Genomic DNA, 18,072 nt, shown 5'->3' with positions numbered 1-18,072 from the left:
TGTTCTTATGAAGTATGACGCTTTTTGAATTTTTTAAAGCTTTAAGCTCCTCCATGACTCACCCCACAACCTCACCAAAAAAATGATTCCAGTTTCGAACTCTACGACCTCGAAAACATATCAATCGACATATCACACAATAATATAAGGAACATTTGACATTTGAGCTTTTTTGAACTTTAGGCTTTTTTCAAAACTTTACGAATATGGTAAAAAAGTATTTTTGGCAAGCACATTCTAGGTAGACCATACATACATTAAAATAGTTATTCGGTACAGAAAAATTCTAATTGTTTATGTCATGTATAACGTTTTTTGAACTTTTTCGAGCTTTGAACTTTTTCCAAAATTTTACAAATATGGTCAAAAAACATTTTTTAGCAAGCACTTTCTAGGTAGACTATATGTACTCACGCGTATACATCGACACAGTCATTTATGCTGCATTGAACTTTTTGAGCTTTTTAAAGCTTTTCAAAGCTTTAATCAGAACTTTCCGAAGTTTTGATACCACAACCCCACCAAAAAACTGACTCCAGATTCGAACTGTACGACCTCGAAAACATATCAATCGACATATTACACAAATTTGACATTTGAGCTTTTTTGACCTTTAAGCTTTTTTCAAAACTTTACGAATATGGCCAAAAAATAGTTTTTGGCAAGCACTTTCTGGGTAGACCTCTTACGTAATTTAAAATGTTTATGGGGTATTGAAGAATTCTAATTGTTTACATCATGTACAAAGCTTTTTCAACTTTTTTGAGCTTTAAGCTTTTTATAGAACTTAACAAATATGGTCAAAAAGTATTTTTTGGCAAGCTCTTTCTAGGTGGACCATACGTACTTTCGCGTAAACATCGTCACGCTTGTTTATACTGTATCAATTTTTGAGCTTTTTGAATCATTTGAAAGCTTTTTTCAAAACTTTTTGAACTTTTGACCAAAACCTGCACATCTACGGGTCAAAAGTTTTTTTTTGAGACATCGTCGAACAAAATCGGTTCGGCGGTTCTTCCAAACGAACGATCACAAAAAAAAACACCTTGCTATTTTATAGATATTGAGCTTCTTTGAGTTTTAAAGCACAAATTTTATGTGAACTTTTTTCTTCAACATTTGACTTTTTTAGATGCTCTTTCAAGGTATAATATACGTACTACTGTGAATAAGTGACATATGCTACATATAGGCTAAAATCAATTATTGAGCTTTTTTGAGCTTTATGGCACAACTTTTTTGTAAACTTTTTTTTTGACATTGGACTTCTTTCGATGCTCTTTCAAGGTATAATATACATATTTCTCTATATAGTCCAGTGGCAAACTGTAAGTAAGCGGCAAATCATGATAAAGCTATGAAATTTGGTATGATGAACAAGGACACCAAAAGGAAATTTTTGAGCCCGGGAGCCCATCGCCAAGTCCCATAGGAAGGGAAGGAGGGTGATTTGGGGGGTGGGTTCAACCCCCATTTTTCAAAATGGGGCTATCGGCGCGATATTGGTATCAATTCCATATGACTGAACCCCGCTGAGTTCGAAAATACCATTACTTTCAAAAGCTGAGGAAGAGGCATGCCTCAAATTTGAGATTTTCTGAGTAAAGTTTTTGCATTTTTCTCAAAAATACCTCAAAATTACAGTTTTTTAACCCTAGACGACACGCTGACCTTCCATCGGCATTTTTATGGTCATTTTCGGATTCTACAGGTCAATTACAATGCGAATCGACCATCAATACTTTCGCATACCTCTACCGCGAGTGCACAGAGGGGTCAAAAGGGATTAAAAATTGACAGTTTTTCGGCATTTTCTTACAAAAATCACGGTTTTTGAACTGTGCACCGGATATAATTGGCGGAATAAGGTTCTAATGGTGATTTTCGAATTCTACAGATCAAATACTATCGAATAAGGCTCAGAGCCACTTTTTACACCCCTCCAGGGAGGGAAGAGAGGGGGTCAAATTTGATTCCCATCTTGCTTATGTTGAATTAATTTTAGAAATGTAATTAATATAAGTATACATTTACTTACCATCGTGATAATAATATTTGTATCGATGTTTTTCGTACCGCCGAACCCAAATTTTCAATTATTTTTTTGATTCCAGCCACGGGGGGGGGGGCACCATATGAGGGGTGGGTCCATTTTTCACGAAAAATCGACATGTATATCAAAATGTAGGTTTTTGAGGGCGCTGATTTCAAAAATGCTATCGATTTTTCATTTTGGTGCAACCCAAGGGGATGATACTGCGTTCAAGGGGTGGGGATGAAATTTTTCACAAAAAATCGACTTGTATATGAAAATGTAGGTTTTCGAGAACGAACCTATTAAAGAATTGGGATGGCATTATGTCGTAAGTCGATTTAAAAAAATTGAAAGTTTGTGAAAAATGCGATTTTTTGATTTGAAGCAAAAAAAAAAGTCTCGACTGGTGAAGTTGACCTCTTTGACCTCTATTTCTACGTATTCCGTGAAAAAATTGATAAAAATCACACTCATAGCAAAAAATTAAAATCGTTTATTTTTTCAATTCACTCAGAATTTTATTTTTTTTGGGATGAGTTTATTTCATGGAGTGAAGGGGGATTTTCAACTTTTTCAACGGATACGTAAAAATTTTTGAAATGAGCGTCCTCCAAAACTTACATTTTGATATACAAGTCGATTTTTTGTGACCCTCATATGGTGCCCCCCCCCCGTGGCTGGAATCAAAAAAATAATTGAAAATTTGGGTTCGGCGGTACGAAAAACATCGATACAAATATTATTATCACGATGGTAAGTAAATGTATACTTATATTAATTACATTTCTAAAATTAATTCAACATAAGCAAGATGGGAATCAAATTTGACCCCCTCTCTTCCCTCCCTGGAGGGGTGTAAAAAGTGGCTCTGAGCCTTATTCGATAGTATTTGATCTGTAGAATTCGAAAATCACCATTAGAACCTTATTCCGCCAATTATATCCGGTGCACAGTTCAAAAACCGTGATTTTTGTAAGAAAATGCCGAAAAACTGTCAATTTTTAACCCCTTTTGACCCCTCTGTGCACTCGCGGTAGAGGTATGCGAAAGTATTGATGGTCGATTCGCATTGTAATTGACCTGTAGAATCCGAAAATGACCATAAAAATGCCGATGGAAGGTCAGCGTGTCGTCTAGGGTTAAAAAACTGTAATTTTGAGGTATTTTTGAGAAAAATGCAAAAACTTTACTCAGAAAATCTCAAATTTGAGGCATGCCTCTTCCTCAGATTTTGAAAGTAATGGTATTTTCAAACTCAGCGGGGTTCAGTCATATGGAATTGATACCAATATCGCGCCGATAGCCCCATTTTGAAAAATGGGGGTTGAACCCACCCCCCAAATCACCCTCCTTCCCTTCCTATGGGACTTGGCGATGGGCTCCCGGGCTCAAAAATTTCCTTTTGGTGTCCTTGTTCATCATACCAAATTTCATAGCTTTATCATGATTTGCCGTTTATTGCTTAAAATATACATTTTGCCACTGGACTAATATATGTCGAATGCACTATGTATAGGCTAAAATTAATTATTGAGCTTTTTTGAGCTTTAAGGCACAATTTTTTTGTGAACTTTTTTCTTCAACATTTGACTTTTTTAGATGCTCTTTCAAGTTATAATATACGTACTACTGTGTATACGTCGAATGCGCTAAGTATGGACAAAATTCAATTATTGAGCTTTTTTGAGCTTTACGGCGCAACTTTTTGAACTTTTGATTAAAACCTGCACATCTACGGGTTAAAAGCTTTTTTTTGAGACTTCGTCGATCAAAATCGGTTCAGCCGTTCCTGAGATCTCGCTGTCACAAGAATATCAATTGTTGAGCTTTTCTGAGCTTATGACAAAAAATTTTTGTAAGCTTTTTCTTTGACATTCAACTTTTTTTTATGCTCTTTCAAGGTATAATATATGTACTACTGTGTATACATCGAATGCGCTACGTATAGGCTAAAATCAATTATTGAGCTTTTTTGAGCTTTATGGCGCACCTTTTTTATGAACTTTTTTCTTCGACATTTGACTTCATTTGATGCTCTTTCAAGGTATAATATACGTACTTCTCTGTATACCTCAAGTTGGCTACGTATAGACAAAAATCAATTATTGAGCTTTTTTGAGCTTTAAGGCACAACTTTTTTGTGAACTTTTTTCTTCAACATTTGACTTTTTTAGATGCTCTTTCAAGGTATAATATACGTACTACTGTGTATACGTCGAATGCGCTACGTATGGACAAAACTCAATTATTGAGCTTTTTTGAGCTTTACGGCGCAACTTTTTGAACTTTTGATTAAAACCTGCACATCTATGGGTCAAAAGCTTTTTTTTTGAGACTTCGTCGATCAAAATCGGTTCAGCCGTTCCTGAGATCTCGCTGTCACAAGAATCCGGTCATAATTTTAATATAATAGATAGAAAAATATAAATCTACCTAGGTATTTGATCAACGTAGATTTTGGTTAGAAAATTGCGAGATCCATTTTCCCAGTCGGAAATCATTCGGGAAAGACCATTATGAAATCAAAATAATTCGCGGATGTTTAATAAATATAGTGCCATGAAATTTACATCCAAGTTCCCAAACGAGGTAAATATTTATGAAACGAAATGCGTTGTTTTTCGATACCTATCTTATGTTTTTCGATACATTCGAGGGTATAAATTGGGCCACGAAATGATCAAAATCTTCATTATCAGTGATCAATTTCCGCGGAACGTTTAATTACTCGCGAATCAAAATGAAAAATTTGTACATAAGTGCATATGGAATCGTGTTATTAAATGTGTTGCTTGTGAATTGGTAAGTTTTTTTTTTCAGTTGGTCACTTAAATGTATTATTGGTTGTCTTTACAATGCTAAAAACAAAGTAGATAATTCAGATGGTGATTTTTTTTTCAGCCAAGAACCTCTTAAAGAGATTTTTTGCCTCGAGGGCGACAGAGGCATAAATTTCAACCAGAGGTTGATTGACGACCACAACAAGATGTTGACAAGCGTTGGCGCACGTTCACTGGAATCGGATCCTTATGTAAATACTCGTACTTTTCAGTCTTCTTGGGATATTCTCATTTGTAATGTACTGAGTTCTAAATATTTTTCAATTTTCAGCTAATGCAAGACGCGATGAAATACTCTAAAAAACTAGTCGAATCGATGTCGTATCCAGACCGTCTAGATAATAGCGAAGGAACTGGATATTTTTACGAAGAATTCCTTTACTCGAATTTTCAACCAGCACCCCCCTTAAACGAAGCCATATTAGATCCAGTTACGAAATGGTGGAACAGTAATAAAAATGACCTTCAGACTGAAATTTTATTGGGATCGTGTAAGTATAGATACTAAAGTTAGACCACCTACGATATTGAGATGATTAATATGATGCTCATAGAAATTTTATTATTCACAGTTGGTATCGATGCTTTAAAAAGGGGCGATTATAAGAAGGCTGGTTGCGGTCTGTGTGCAACTTTTTACGGTCATTATGTCACTTGCAGATATACCCCTATCGGAATTATTACTCCACCCGATCCCTCATCTACTACTTCGGCTAGTAAAGAAACTACTACTTCAGCTGGTCAAGGAACTACTACTTCACCTAGTACTGGAGGAACTGCACCAACAACTGACAGTACAAAAACTACTTCTAAGGGGACTACTACGACTACAACTGCACGACCGGATGAAAATTCGAATTGGATTGAAGAAATATTATTTGTTACAGTGTTGGTTGTACTTATTTTATGTTTAGTATCGTTCGGTATTTTGCTGGTGCTTCTGTATAAGCAGATGATCTATTTGCGATGATTTTGTAATATTACAATGTGAATAAATATTTATTAGTCGGCTTCGATTTTGATAAGAAAATCAGGAGGTGCCTGCTTTTGATTTTGAGTGCTTGATTTTACAAAAATTGGCAGACATTTTCAAACAAGGACATTTTTTGTACATGCACTCTTCGATTTGAAAGAAACTAATCTACTGAGTAAATAGAAACAATGTGTTCTAGAAGTTAAAATTCATTTTTGACGAAGTTTTGAAGAATTTAAAAAAAGAGTTGTTTCAAAGACAGTTTTTAAATTTTTTTTTCAGAAATATAAAATTTTTTGATCGAAGCGAATCAATGCGAAAAATTCTTTCAATTCAATTAATTACAAGGCTAGAAGTTCATTTTTGGTCTAAGATTCAGAATGATTCAAAGTTTCTGGAGAAAATTGAAAAATCTTGATGCCTCTAGAATGGTCAAAAACTAGTAAGTACCCAATTGTTAATGTGAGAAAGTTGAATCTCATTTAGCTCAAAAAAATTGTATTGCACGAAAAAATTTAAAATTGATGAATAAAACAGATTTTTCGATTTTTTTTAATTTTCAAAAATTCATCAAAAACTCCAAAAATGAACCTTAGGTTTTAAAATTTCGGTTATGGAGGCTTTAAGACATGCTTTTTCGATCTAATCAGTTTCTGGAGATGGCTTTAGACCATTTTGAAGCCTCCAGCAATTTTTCAAAAATTCCAATCTCCCAAAAAAAACTCGTAAAATTTGTCCAAATGAACTTTGGCATCCGTAAACAATATGTTCAGTGCATTTTAGTGACCCATTTGACCAATTATGCATCAATTTTTCAAAATCGGGTTTTGTCAAGGCAGAACAGCATATTTTTTAAATTTTCAGCAGTGAAATCGGTGGAGAAATTCACAATTGTGAATTGGTAGAAACTGATTTCGGAAAAATGGCGGGTTATTGATCAATTAGGTCACTACAAAATTTTTAATCGCATTTATACGAGCTAAAGTTGATTTAAACGTTTTTTTTGCCTTTTTATTGAAAATCTGGAATTTTCAAAATACTACTGGAAGCTCCAGAACAGCTGGAAACCACCTCCAGTCGACTGAGCATGCTGAAATCAGGGAATCAGGTAAATTTTAGCTTTCCAACTTCATCGAGAAAAATTCTATAAAAAATTCTAAGTTTCAAAAATCTACCGGAGGCTCCAAAACGGTTCAAAACGGTTTTAAATCGATCAGGGGGGGGGGGTCAGAAAATTTAATACATATCAAATTTCATTTTTCAAGGTCAATTTTGTAAAATTTGGATGTTTTTCCACTTTTAGACTAAATTTGGAAATTTTGGTCTTCTGCCAGTGAGATTGCTCTCTTGTGAGATCAGACATCCTGGAGACTTTTTACCAAACTATGGAGGGTAACATCAGAGAAGCAATTTGAATTTAGAAGCCTGCTTCATTTTTTTCTATTTTATTTTTTCCAAAAAAAAGTAACTTGAAAAACTTGAAAAAGTGCAAACGTTTCAAGACGTGAGCAAAAAGGTTTTAATGTAGAAGAAATTCATAAACAAAATAATATTTAAAAAAAAAAATTGTTATCTACCAAGAAAGTGAGACTAATTCATTTTGCAACTTTTTGGCAATTTTTGACAATATCTACCAAAAAGACGAGATTTTGGTAATTTTAGCGAAAAGAGGAGCTTTTCTGGAAATTTTGACGAATAAAACGAGACTTTGTTGAGAAATTTTTGGAAAAAATTGAAACTTTTTAGCAATTTTTTTTTTTTTGAATTTTTACTTGATTGGTGAAAGGCGGAATGGCTGAAAATGATGGGTACTTTTTTGCAGATTTTGTCGAAAAAGGTGAAACTTTTTTGGCATCTCTAAGGGGAAAAAGTAACTTTTTTGGAAAATGTTGACAAAAAGCAACAGTTTGACAATTTTAGCAAAAAAAAAACAAGCAATGTTGGCAAGTGAAACATTTGAAAATTTTTGCAAAACAAACAAAAGTTCTTAGCAATTTTTGGCGAGAAGGACTTTGTAACTGTAACGCTGAAAAGGAACGTTTTGTGGATGTGCCCTTCAAATATGAAACTCAAAATCCGAAATCACGCATAGAAATGAAAAACATTACAAAATAAAAATAACCCGCAATGTTTAATAAATATTGATTCTTGAAATATATTTAGACATGTTGAAATTTTGTCCTAACCAAATATTTATAAGCTAATTGCGTTATTTTATGATATTTTGCGTTGAAATTTACATCAACTCGAGTCTAGAGTGGTATAAATTAAACCACGAAATAAAAAAATATTTCCAATTCATAGATTGATGTGAAATGTGCGATGACGGAAAATTGAGAATAACTAATGATTTCACCGGTAACTTATCGCAATAACTAATAAGTCAATATGGGAAATTGTCGTGTACTTTTTCATTTACTGTTTGTGTTTTTAAATGCTACATCGTTCGTGCTCTGGTAAGTTATTTTTTAATTCACCTCAGGGTAGAATTTTTTCCACATTCCTCACTGAAAAAAAATTATGAAAAAAATAGCAAAAGTGCAGCAGACCAAAACTTCAAGTCTAATCTTTGAAAGACAATTCTGAATTTTTGAGGAGGTGATGAAAATCACGAAATTTTTACGTTTCAATTTCGGTAAACATTGTGAAATTGGTTCATTTATTTTCAGCCAAACTTGCCTCGAGGGCGAAAGGGCCAAACAATTCAACGACAAATTGGTCAAAGACCATAATAAATACAGAAGTCAACATGGCACACCTCCGCTAGAACCAGATCTCAATGTAAGTAATTACTATCCATTATACCCTTTTAGACATTTCAACTCATCCAAACTAGTTCATTTCATATGAGAAATATTCAACTTCTTTCCAATCAAGTTAATGGAAGATGCGATAAAATGGTCTAAACAATTGGCTAATACGAATGTACTTCAACATGGTAGTACTGGAGAAAATCTTTACAAGAATACTAATACAGGTCCTATAGATGAGTCGCAATTGGATGCAGTTAAACCGTGGTACGATGAAATAAAGCTGTACACGAAGCCGGAGTTCAGTCTTCAAACAGGTACGAGCATTTTGAATTGATTGATAATCTATTTGAAAAGATTGTTTTGGGTCAAAAGGGGCAAGTTCTACTCGTAGAATACAATAGGTACTCGTACATATTCAAGATTCTGCATTGACCTGGAGTATTGCCATCGAAATTCGAGATCACTTTCAGGATTTTACTGAGCGGTCCAAGTTTACTTCTCAGATATTTCGCATCAATTGAGCCAAAACAGCAAAAGATATCATTTCTGAAATTGGAGAAAGATTTTGGAATACAGTGGTCCCCGCTTTTAGGCCATTGCCAATTCCAAAAAACTGAAAACCATTGAAAAATTTTTTGGTCATTTTTTTGATTTTCTGAAATTGGCAATAAATGGCTGGAAAATTGGCGTTCATTTCAATCAAATTGCACAAATTCATTTTTTTTTCATCATCATTCATCATTGAACTTTGACCTGGGGAGCTGTTCAGCCCATCTGGGAAACTGTAGAAGAATTTGCTCGCCAATGTGTCATCAAGTTTTTTCTTCGGTCTTCCTCTGCTCCTCTGCTCCTCCTGCCAGTTGTAGTATATTCTTCAACTTTTTGAGGAGACCGTTTGTCAGGCATTCTATCAACGTGTCTTCACCATTTCTTTCTGTAATCTTTCACCTGTCCAATGATTAGCTCTGCACCTAGCTCCTTCAGGATGCCTTCATTCCTTTTCCTATCATGGCTCGCATATCCTGCCACAGCTCACATTAATCTCATTTCCACTGCGGTTACTCTGCTTTTTATATCCTTTCTCATCGTCCATTGCTTCCATACAGCAGCACTGGTCTTGCCAGCATATTGTAAATTCTTATTCGAGTTTCGGCTCTGACTTTTCTAGGAGGGATAGCTTGGTTTATTGCCCTGCTTACTCTCAGGAATTTGTTGATCTTAAGTTGTGAGTCGACCTCTCCTTTGTGAGATAGCTAGCACACGAGATATTTACAGCTTCTGACTTGTTCAGTTGTTCCACTGGCAGTCCATTTACAACAATTTTACTGCGTATTGGCTCTTTCCCCTCAAAGGCCATCACCTTTGTTTTTGACGACGAGATTCTCATTCTGTATTTATCTGCTAGTTTCTGGAGGTTGTACATCGCTCTCTGCAAGTCATCTTTGCTGTCAGCAAAGACCGCCTGATCATCAGCAAATAGCAGGGTATTAACTTGGGTGTCATTGATGTCTAGCCCTTTTGGCTTGGTTTTCAGCCATTCTTTAATCATGTCATTGAAGTAGATGTTGAACAGGCTACACGACATTGGGCATCCCCTCTTCCTATCTTCTTTGCTTCTGGCATGTTTCCGGATCTTACTCTTATTTCATAAGCAATTGTACCGCTTCTCTAGATCAACAAAGCAAATGTGGGTTTCTAGGTTATACTCTTGTCTCTTCTCTATCAGCAGCTTTGTTGCATATACTCCATCTATGCACGACCTTCCCCTTCAAAATACATTTTGACATTCCAATATTATTGGCTCCACATGGCTCTTGATTCTTCTTGCTAGCATCTTTGCAAGTATTTTGAAAGCAACATTTAGCAGGCTTATTCCACGGTAGTTTCCTGGGTCATTTCAGTCTCCTTTTTTGAAAATTAGTAGGTATGAGGGGTGTTTCATAAGTCATAGCCACGCTCTGTGGCTCAGCTCCTATGAAAGCTACAGAAAGGAATGACCACTCGTCAGATTCAGCAGGATTTTCTGAGTTGGAATATACAATGTCACTAGGTACATTTTTGTGTGTTTTACACTCATTTGAAATGGATAGTCCTATGACGTGTCTGTCCAAATGTGGTAAGCAACGTGCAGTCATCCATTTTCACAATGAGGAAAAAATTTTGCATTGCATGGCCTTTCGGTTTGGTTTTTGTCAAGTATTCGCTCTCTTCTCGCTTTAAAGTATTCTACACAAGTTCTAAATCTTACACTCTCCATCAACATTTTTCAATTGATTGGTGATTTTTCTTCCTCAAAATTTTTTCCTCAAAGTGAAAATGGACGACTGCATGTCGCTTACCAAATTTGGACAGACACATCAAAGGACTTTCCATTTAAAATGAGTGTAAAACACACAAAAATGTACCTAGCAACACAGCATTTTGTATTCCAACTCAGAAAATTGTGCTGAATCCAACGAGCAGTTGTTAATTTCTGTAGCTTTTATAGGAGCTGAGCTATAGAGCGTGGCTATGACTTATGAAAAACCCTTCGTAATATGATTGCTGTATGGAAGTCTTTGGGTATGGTAGCACCTGATAGTATTTTATTGTAGAAAGCTAGCAGTCTCTTCTCAACAGTTATTGTGGCGTTCTTAAATGAGTCTGTTGGTAACTTATCACTGCCTGGGGCTTTTCCATTTCTGGAGCTTTTCAAGGCTCCATCTAGCTCCTCCCAAAAAATACCTCATACTTGATCTCCTCATGGTTTGACACTTCCACTTTATTGTTGGGTTGTTGGGATCACTCCAAAGGTTCGGGTAGTATTTGACCATTTTTTCCCAGTCTGAAAAAATAAATAAATGTTGGTAACTTTTTTAAACAAATTTTAATTTTTTTAAAATGGCAAATACATACAAAATCTATCAAGGTTGTTACACTGAAAATTTTGAATTATGGAACGTTATTACTTGAAGAGCAAAAAAAGATTAACAAAATTTTTTATTTTAAAAACGTTAAAAACCAACCTTCAATTTAGTGACCCCCCCTCCCTCCCTCAGGAAAGAAATAGAAAAAGGCCTGCCTGTATGTACATATTTCAAGCGCTGAGAAACTGAAAGAAAATCCCCTAATATTGTTTTTTTTTTTTGATTTTTAACCCTGGCTCACCACTTCAAAAAACTTGAAAAAATACCAAAAATACTATATGGCTCGGGGTTGACTTTTAGGTGAAAAAATCTAGCCTATGCCGCTTTTCGTTTCAGAGCAATAGCAGTTTAAAATTTTCTTTTGGGCTTTTTGGCTAGAAAACAGTGCAAAAAAATGAAAAAATTACACGGATTAGCCCCACTCTCTCTCTATACCCACACCACAGAGGTTTCAAAATTTGGGATCAACATGGTGATGAATACCTACCCAAGAATTTCTCCCATGAAAACTGCGATTTTTTTCGCATAGGGGAGAGGGGAGAAGAGTTGGGTAAAATTTTTTCGACTCTAAAATTTTTTTTGATCCCCCCAAAGATATTCTGCGAATATTTTTAAAATCTGAGCCAAAGGTCGATTCAGCTATTACAACCAGAGGGTACCTTTTCCTTACATATTAATCAAATAATCATCGTTATTTTTCACAGGTCATTTCACTCAAGTGGTTTGGAGAGATACCCGTAAACTTGGCTGTGGTGTATGTTCAGGTTCTGGAGGAACTGTTGTCACTTGTAGATACTCTCCACCTGGTAATTTTCGCGGACAGTTCGAAGAAAACGTACCTCCATTAAAATCAGAATCTGATCAAAATAACAACGAGGGTCCAACAGATCACGATTATACTTCAGAAAATACAATTTCATCGAAAGATTACGATGGATATAATACAGGAGAGATTGAATTAGAAGAAACCACTTCCACAATTGGTCATGAAGAACATTACGTTTCAGATACAAGCGATTATGAAGAAACTACCCCATTTAGAAAAAGAATAACTCCGAGTACAACTCCTCAACCAAAAAAACATTCAAATACGATCGAAATAATATAGTGGAGTGGCAAACAGCTGAAATACTGGAGAAAATGGCATTTGATGAAAGAAGCGTGAATTTTGGTATGATGCATTTTAGGGCCAAAATGAAGTTTTTAAGACCGGGAGCCATTCGGGCTCCCCCCTCCTTCGAGGGGGGTGGACCCTACAATTTTGAAATAATTCCTATCGATCGAGTTATGGTCAGAAATCAATTATTATGGTGTCCGCTATTTGGTATTGATCAGCACTTTCTATTTTCACCATTGAAGCCATCGTCCCCCCTCTCCCCTTGGCGTGGGGCTTAGCCCCCTAAATTGTGGACCTGGAAGACGTTGAGATTCGGAAATGTAATTTTGTGAAAATATCCTTCGAAAAGTGTACAAATAATTTTGGTTGTTCATTTTTTGGTTTCCTCCCCCCTCTGCCCCCTGTGGCACCTCAAAACTTGAAAAACACGCAAAATTGCCGCTTTAAATAGTGGAAATGGCGAGTTAAATGCCAATTCTTCTAGGAACTGATGAGAAACATTTTTTGAAAGCAGTAAATAACGCAAAAAATCATGAACCCCCTTTTACGCGCCCCCATCAACCCCTAATTGCAAAAACTACCCTACTGGTAAAAATTCCACCAGAATTGAAATATTGAGCCGGTTACTATTCAATATTGATTGATGTGTTTTTCTAAACGTGTCGGAGTCGTCGCATACCTCCCACCCATTCAAGGGGGCAGACCCCTAAAATGTGGAGGCAATGAAAACTCCACCTATGGAACTGAAATTCGGTAAATGTGTACTTCTCTGGTCATGGGAATATATTTAATAGTCCATTTCATCGATTACATTCCTCACCCCGCCCCCTCCCCTCCCCCTTTACATACCATTATACAAAATTTCATCAAAAAGTAGCCCCTCCAGCTTTGTAGCGCACTCCATAGGAAGGTAACAGAAGTGGTTTTACACTCAATGGATAGAGAATTTCATCAGCTTTCCAACGGTATGTTTGTGATCATTGTGTGATGAAAACAAGCAAATCTGTGTCCAATAAAGTGAATGAAGATTGGGCGCTCGGTTCAGGCGAAAGCAATTTTTGAATTTTCAATCTCCTACTTTGTGTCGGCGCTTCAGAGGAACGGTACATTACAGAAGTTGTTTTATACTCAATCGATAGAGAATTTTATCAGCTTTCCAACGGTATGTTTGTATGGTGAAAACAATCAAACCTGTGTCCAATAAAGTGAATAAAGGTGGAGGATGTCGGGTCCTGCGGAAGCAATTTTTGAATTTTCTATCTTCTACTTTGTGTCGCGCTTTAGAGGAACTTTACGTTACCGAAGTTGTTTTATACTCGATCGATAGAGAATCTTATCAGCTTTCCAACTAGTCCATGCAAGAGCTATACCCAGTGCGATTGCCCTGAAATACCTGAAAGCTGGGACTGGTCTCAAAAGTTAGTATACATACCCCTATTTTGAAAGCACTTGGTCTGCCAATCCGCAGCTGCTGCTTTAAAGCTCAGCGAAAGCTCAATAAAAGTTCACAATTTTTCTGAACTTTTGCCCGAGAAAACTGATGGCTCAAATTGGTGCCAAATTATAGAATTTTTCGCGCTGAATCCGAATATGTAGGTCTACCGACCTAAAGTGCTGCCAAAGCCCCGCCAGACTGCTTTAAAGGGGGGTCAAATTTTGCAAATTTCATCTTTATTTCTTTATCAGAAGCAAAAAAATTTACAAAAATTCTCGTTTTTCAAAAGTGGACAAAAATTCTCAATTTTTGTGAAATTGAAAAAAATTGTCAGATTTTTTTGCAAACAAATTCAAAAAGTCTCATCTTTTTCTAAAAATTGTACAAATGTTGAGATTTTTGGCAGAAATGGTGAGAACGCTCCTCTTTTTACTAAAATGGTCAACGCCTCGCTTTTTCATAAAAATTTTGCATAATAGTTCAACTTTATAAAATTAAAAACCCGGACACTTCGTTTTGTAATTTTTTTTTTTTTTTGGTGATTTCTTATTTTTCTACATCCAGAATCCAGATGTTTGGCTCATGTTTTGTCACTTTTTTATTTTCTGTTTTTTTTTGGTCATTTTTTCTAACTTTCTTGAGCCAAAAGTTTGTCACTTTTTTTTGCAAAAATTCTCAAAAAGTCTCACTTTTTCCAAAAGAAAACCATAATTTTTTGACTAAAATTGTAAAAAGGTATCATTTTTTTACCATAAAATGCCAAAAAGTTTTTTTTGCCAAAAATTAAAAAAAATTCTCGTTTTTCAAAAATTGCCAAAAATGCTAAATTTTTTCCAAAATTAATTGCAAAAAGTTGTCTTTTTTTGCAAAAAAAAGGTCTTATTTTTTCAAAAAATTGTTAAAAATTGGCAAAAAATCCCTCATTTTGCTAAAATTATGAAAGTCTTGCTTTTAAGTTAATGTTCTGTTTTTTTTTTGGGGTGATTTTTTTGGTGATTTTTTTCCAATATTTTTGATTACTTTTTCAAACTTTTTCCAATCATTGTTGAATATAAAAAAATAATTATCTAACATTTTGCATCCTTATAATCCGATAGGAAACTTTAATGAATGGTTTGCTTACCTCAACGCTCCCTCTCCCTCCAAATCTGCTTTTCTCGCTTTATCCATTTACCTGAAAATTGATTTCCTAATTTTCAGAACAAAAATTTTGTTAAACTCTTGTTTTCCTTTAGATTGTTTTCTGTTTAGAAATTATAACTTTATCGGCGATGGTCATTTTGTCTGGAAATTTCTTTCAGAACGTTTGATGTTATGACATGCTTGAAAATGTTTCGAACTTGATCAATTTTCTTGTAGTCCGGCGTATGACAATAGGAGTAATTGCACCCCCCCCCCCGCTGATCCTCCGGGACAACTTTTTTCTTAAAGGAGACATCCTAAGGAACATTTTAAACCGAACTTCCCTAAAAAAAAGTTGGCCTTACTTACAAAATGGCGGCCATTTTGATTGACAGGTCAGCCGGAATCGCTGATTTTGCGTTTCAACATAGGATTTGCACGACATTTTTCAAACATTACAAGGGTAGATCGAAAGATCATGCAAAAATTCATCACCTGTCAAAATTTCAAGTGCTAAAGTGCGTTTTTTGATTTTTGGTGAATTTTTGAAAATCCAATTTAGGCCAAAAATGAGGGGAAAAATCAAAATTTTACCAAATTGACCAAAAAAGCTGAAATTTGGGATATATCCTATTTTTGACATGCCAAATCAATTGGAAACGGTTTCAACCCGTTTTGAGCAGTTCTGGAGCCTCCAGAAGATTTTTGAAACTCGAAATTCCCACAAAATTCCATCAAATTGGAGTTGTAAAGCTAAAATTTATTCTAAAAACTAATTGCAATACGCTACGAAGTACTGCGGCTGAATTTCAAGTCGTTTTGGATCCTCCAGCGACTTTTTTGAAAATTACTGAAGCCTTCAGCAGATTTTTGAAACTTTAAATTTTCACAAAATTTCATCAAATGGAGATGGAAAGCTGAAATTTACTCTACACTCCAATATTAACACTCTCTGAAGACGACTTCAGGCGGGTTCAAGTCATTTTAGAGCATCCAGCGACTTTTTTGAAAATTACCAGAGCCTCCAGTAGATTTTTGAAACTTGAAATTTCCCCAACATTAATTTATCAAATGGAGTTGGCAAGCTGAAATTTACTTCGCAGACTACATGGTGGTTTCAAATGGTTTTGAAGCTTCCAGCTACTTTTAGGAAATTTCAATTTTCCAAAAAAACGCCATACAACTTTCCAAAAAGTCGCTGGAGGTTCCAAAACGACTTGAAATCCACCAGCAGTCAACTTTGTAGCGTATAGAAATTAGTTTGCAGAATGAATTTCGACTCTCCATCTCAGTTTGATGAAATTTTCAAAGTTTCAAAAAACTACTGGAGGCTCTAGTAATTTTCAAAAAAGTTGCTGGAGGCTCTAAAATGACTTGAACCCACCTGAAGTTGTCTTCAGAGGGTGTTAAAATTGGAGTGTAGAGTAAATTTCAGCTTTCCATCTCCATTTGATGAAATTTTGTGAAAATTTAAAGTTTCAAACATCTGCTGAAGGCTCCAGGAATTTTCAAAAAGTCGCTGGATGTAAAAATTGTTGGCGAGGGGCAACAAATTGTGGTTGAAGTTTTGAAAATATATTTAGAACTAAAACAATATATGAACAGATATTTGAACTTGGCACCTTTAAATTAGCAGAAATCAATACTTATCCACGTTTTCATAATTTTTCAATTTTTTTTTGTGAATGAAAATGAAAAATCATGAAAATTTCAAGCAACATAACATCGATATCTACATGATTAGAAGTCGCTGAGTTCAAATGTTCACTTATTTATTCATATTATGAATAAATAAGTGAACATTTGAACTCAGCGACTTCTAATCATGTAGATATCGATGTTATGTTGCTTGAAATTTTCATGATTTTTCATTTTTTTTTTCAAAATTAGGGGCTGAAGGGGCTTGGAATAGTCGTGTTCTAAAAATGTGAAGATATTCGAAGTCGTTACTCTCGAGAAATGGACAATCGACGCGTCAGTCATAATTTTTGTTTGCTGGTACCTATTTTGATCATGTTCAAGAGTCTTGTCATTTTGATAACTCGTAGATTCAAATTTCGAGTGAATGAAAATTTTTCTCTTAATGCGTTACAATTTAGGTACTTAAATATTACTATTTATTTCACTGTTTCTAGCTGGCGTCTCCAAGAATTCGTGACTTGTACTGGTTATATATGAACATAACGAGCATTCCAATTGCTAAAATGCAGAATCCCAACACGGTTTCATTTTCATTCACAAAAAAAAATTGAAAAATTATGAAAACGTGGATAAGTATTGATTTCTGCTAATTTAAAGGTGCCAAGTTCAAATATCTGTTCATATATTGTTTTAGTTCTAAATATATTTTCAAAACTTCAACCACAATTTGTTGCCCCTCGCCAACAATTTTTACATCCAGCGACTTTTTGAAAATTCCTGGAGCCTTCAGCAGATGTTTGAAACTTTAAATTTTCACAAAATTTCATCAAATGGAGATGGAAAGCTGAAATTTACTCTACACTCCAATTTTAACACCCTCTGAAGACAACTTCAGGTGGGTTCAAGTCATTTTAGAGCCTCCAGCAACTTTTTTGAAAATTACTAGAGCCTCCAGTAGTTTTTTGAAACTTTGAAAATTTCATCAAACTGAGATGGAGAGTCGAAATTCATTCTGCAAACTAATTTCTATACGCTACAAAGTTGACTGCTGGTGGATTTCAAGTCGTTTTGGAACCTCCAGCGACTTTTTGGAAAGTTGTATGGCGTTTTTTTGGAAAATTGAAATTTCCTAAAAGTAGCTGGAAGCTTCAAAACCATTTGAAACCACCATGTAGTCTGCGAAGTAAATTTCAGCTTGCCAACTCCATTTGATAAATTAATGTTGGGGAAATTTCAAGTTTCAAAAATCT

The 18,072-nt window shown here is 35.2% G+C and overlaps 2 protein-coding genes across 4 annotated transcripts in view; both read left to right on the top strand.

Annotated features, from left to right (window-relative positions):
- Positions 1-4,703: 4,703 nt before the first annotated feature.
- LOC135842947 (uncharacterized) overlaps positions 4,704-18,072 on the top strand; it is a 21,346-nt gene continuing 7,977 nt past the window's right edge. Inside the window, exons 1-4 of one of the 3 annotated variants that reach the window (XM_065360638.1) lie at positions 4,706-4,837; positions 4,937-5,066; positions 5,147-5,366; positions 5,448-5,886. In XM_065360638.1, the coding sequence (XP_065216710.1) occupies positions 4,776-4,837; positions 4,937-5,066; positions 5,147-5,366; positions 5,448-5,845 (810 nt within the window). In that variant the 5' untranslated portion in view covers positions 4,706-4,775 and the 3' untranslated portion in view covers positions 5,846-5,886. Of the gene's footprint in view, positions 4,838-4,936; positions 5,067-5,146; positions 5,367-5,429; positions 5,887-18,072 lie in introns of those variants that run through there. The other 2 variants (XR_010558220.1, XM_065360637.1) reach the window with 2 other exon arrangements.
- On the top strand, positions 8,134-17,542 carry LOC135843533 (Golgi-associated plant pathogenesis-related protein 1-like). The gene is made up of 4 exons (XM_065361468.1): positions 8,134-8,304; positions 8,518-8,629; positions 8,726-8,915; positions 12,212-17,542. Exons 1-4 carry the CDS (start codon positions 8,237-8,239, stop codon positions 12,613-12,615), a joined length of 774 nt encoding a protein of 257 aa, XP_065217540.1. The 5' UTR covers positions 8,134-8,236; the 3' UTR covers positions 12,616-17,542.

Source organism: Planococcus citri, chromosome 4, assembly GCF_950023065.1.
Source record: "Planococcus citri chromosome 4, ihPlaCitr1.1, whole genome shotgun sequence".
NCBI classification, from domain to species: Eukaryota; Metazoa; Arthropoda; class Insecta; order Hemiptera; family Pseudococcidae; genus Planococcus; species Planococcus citri.
Note: the sequence above shows the minus strand (reverse complement) of the source record. Positions and strands in the feature narration are given on the sequence as shown.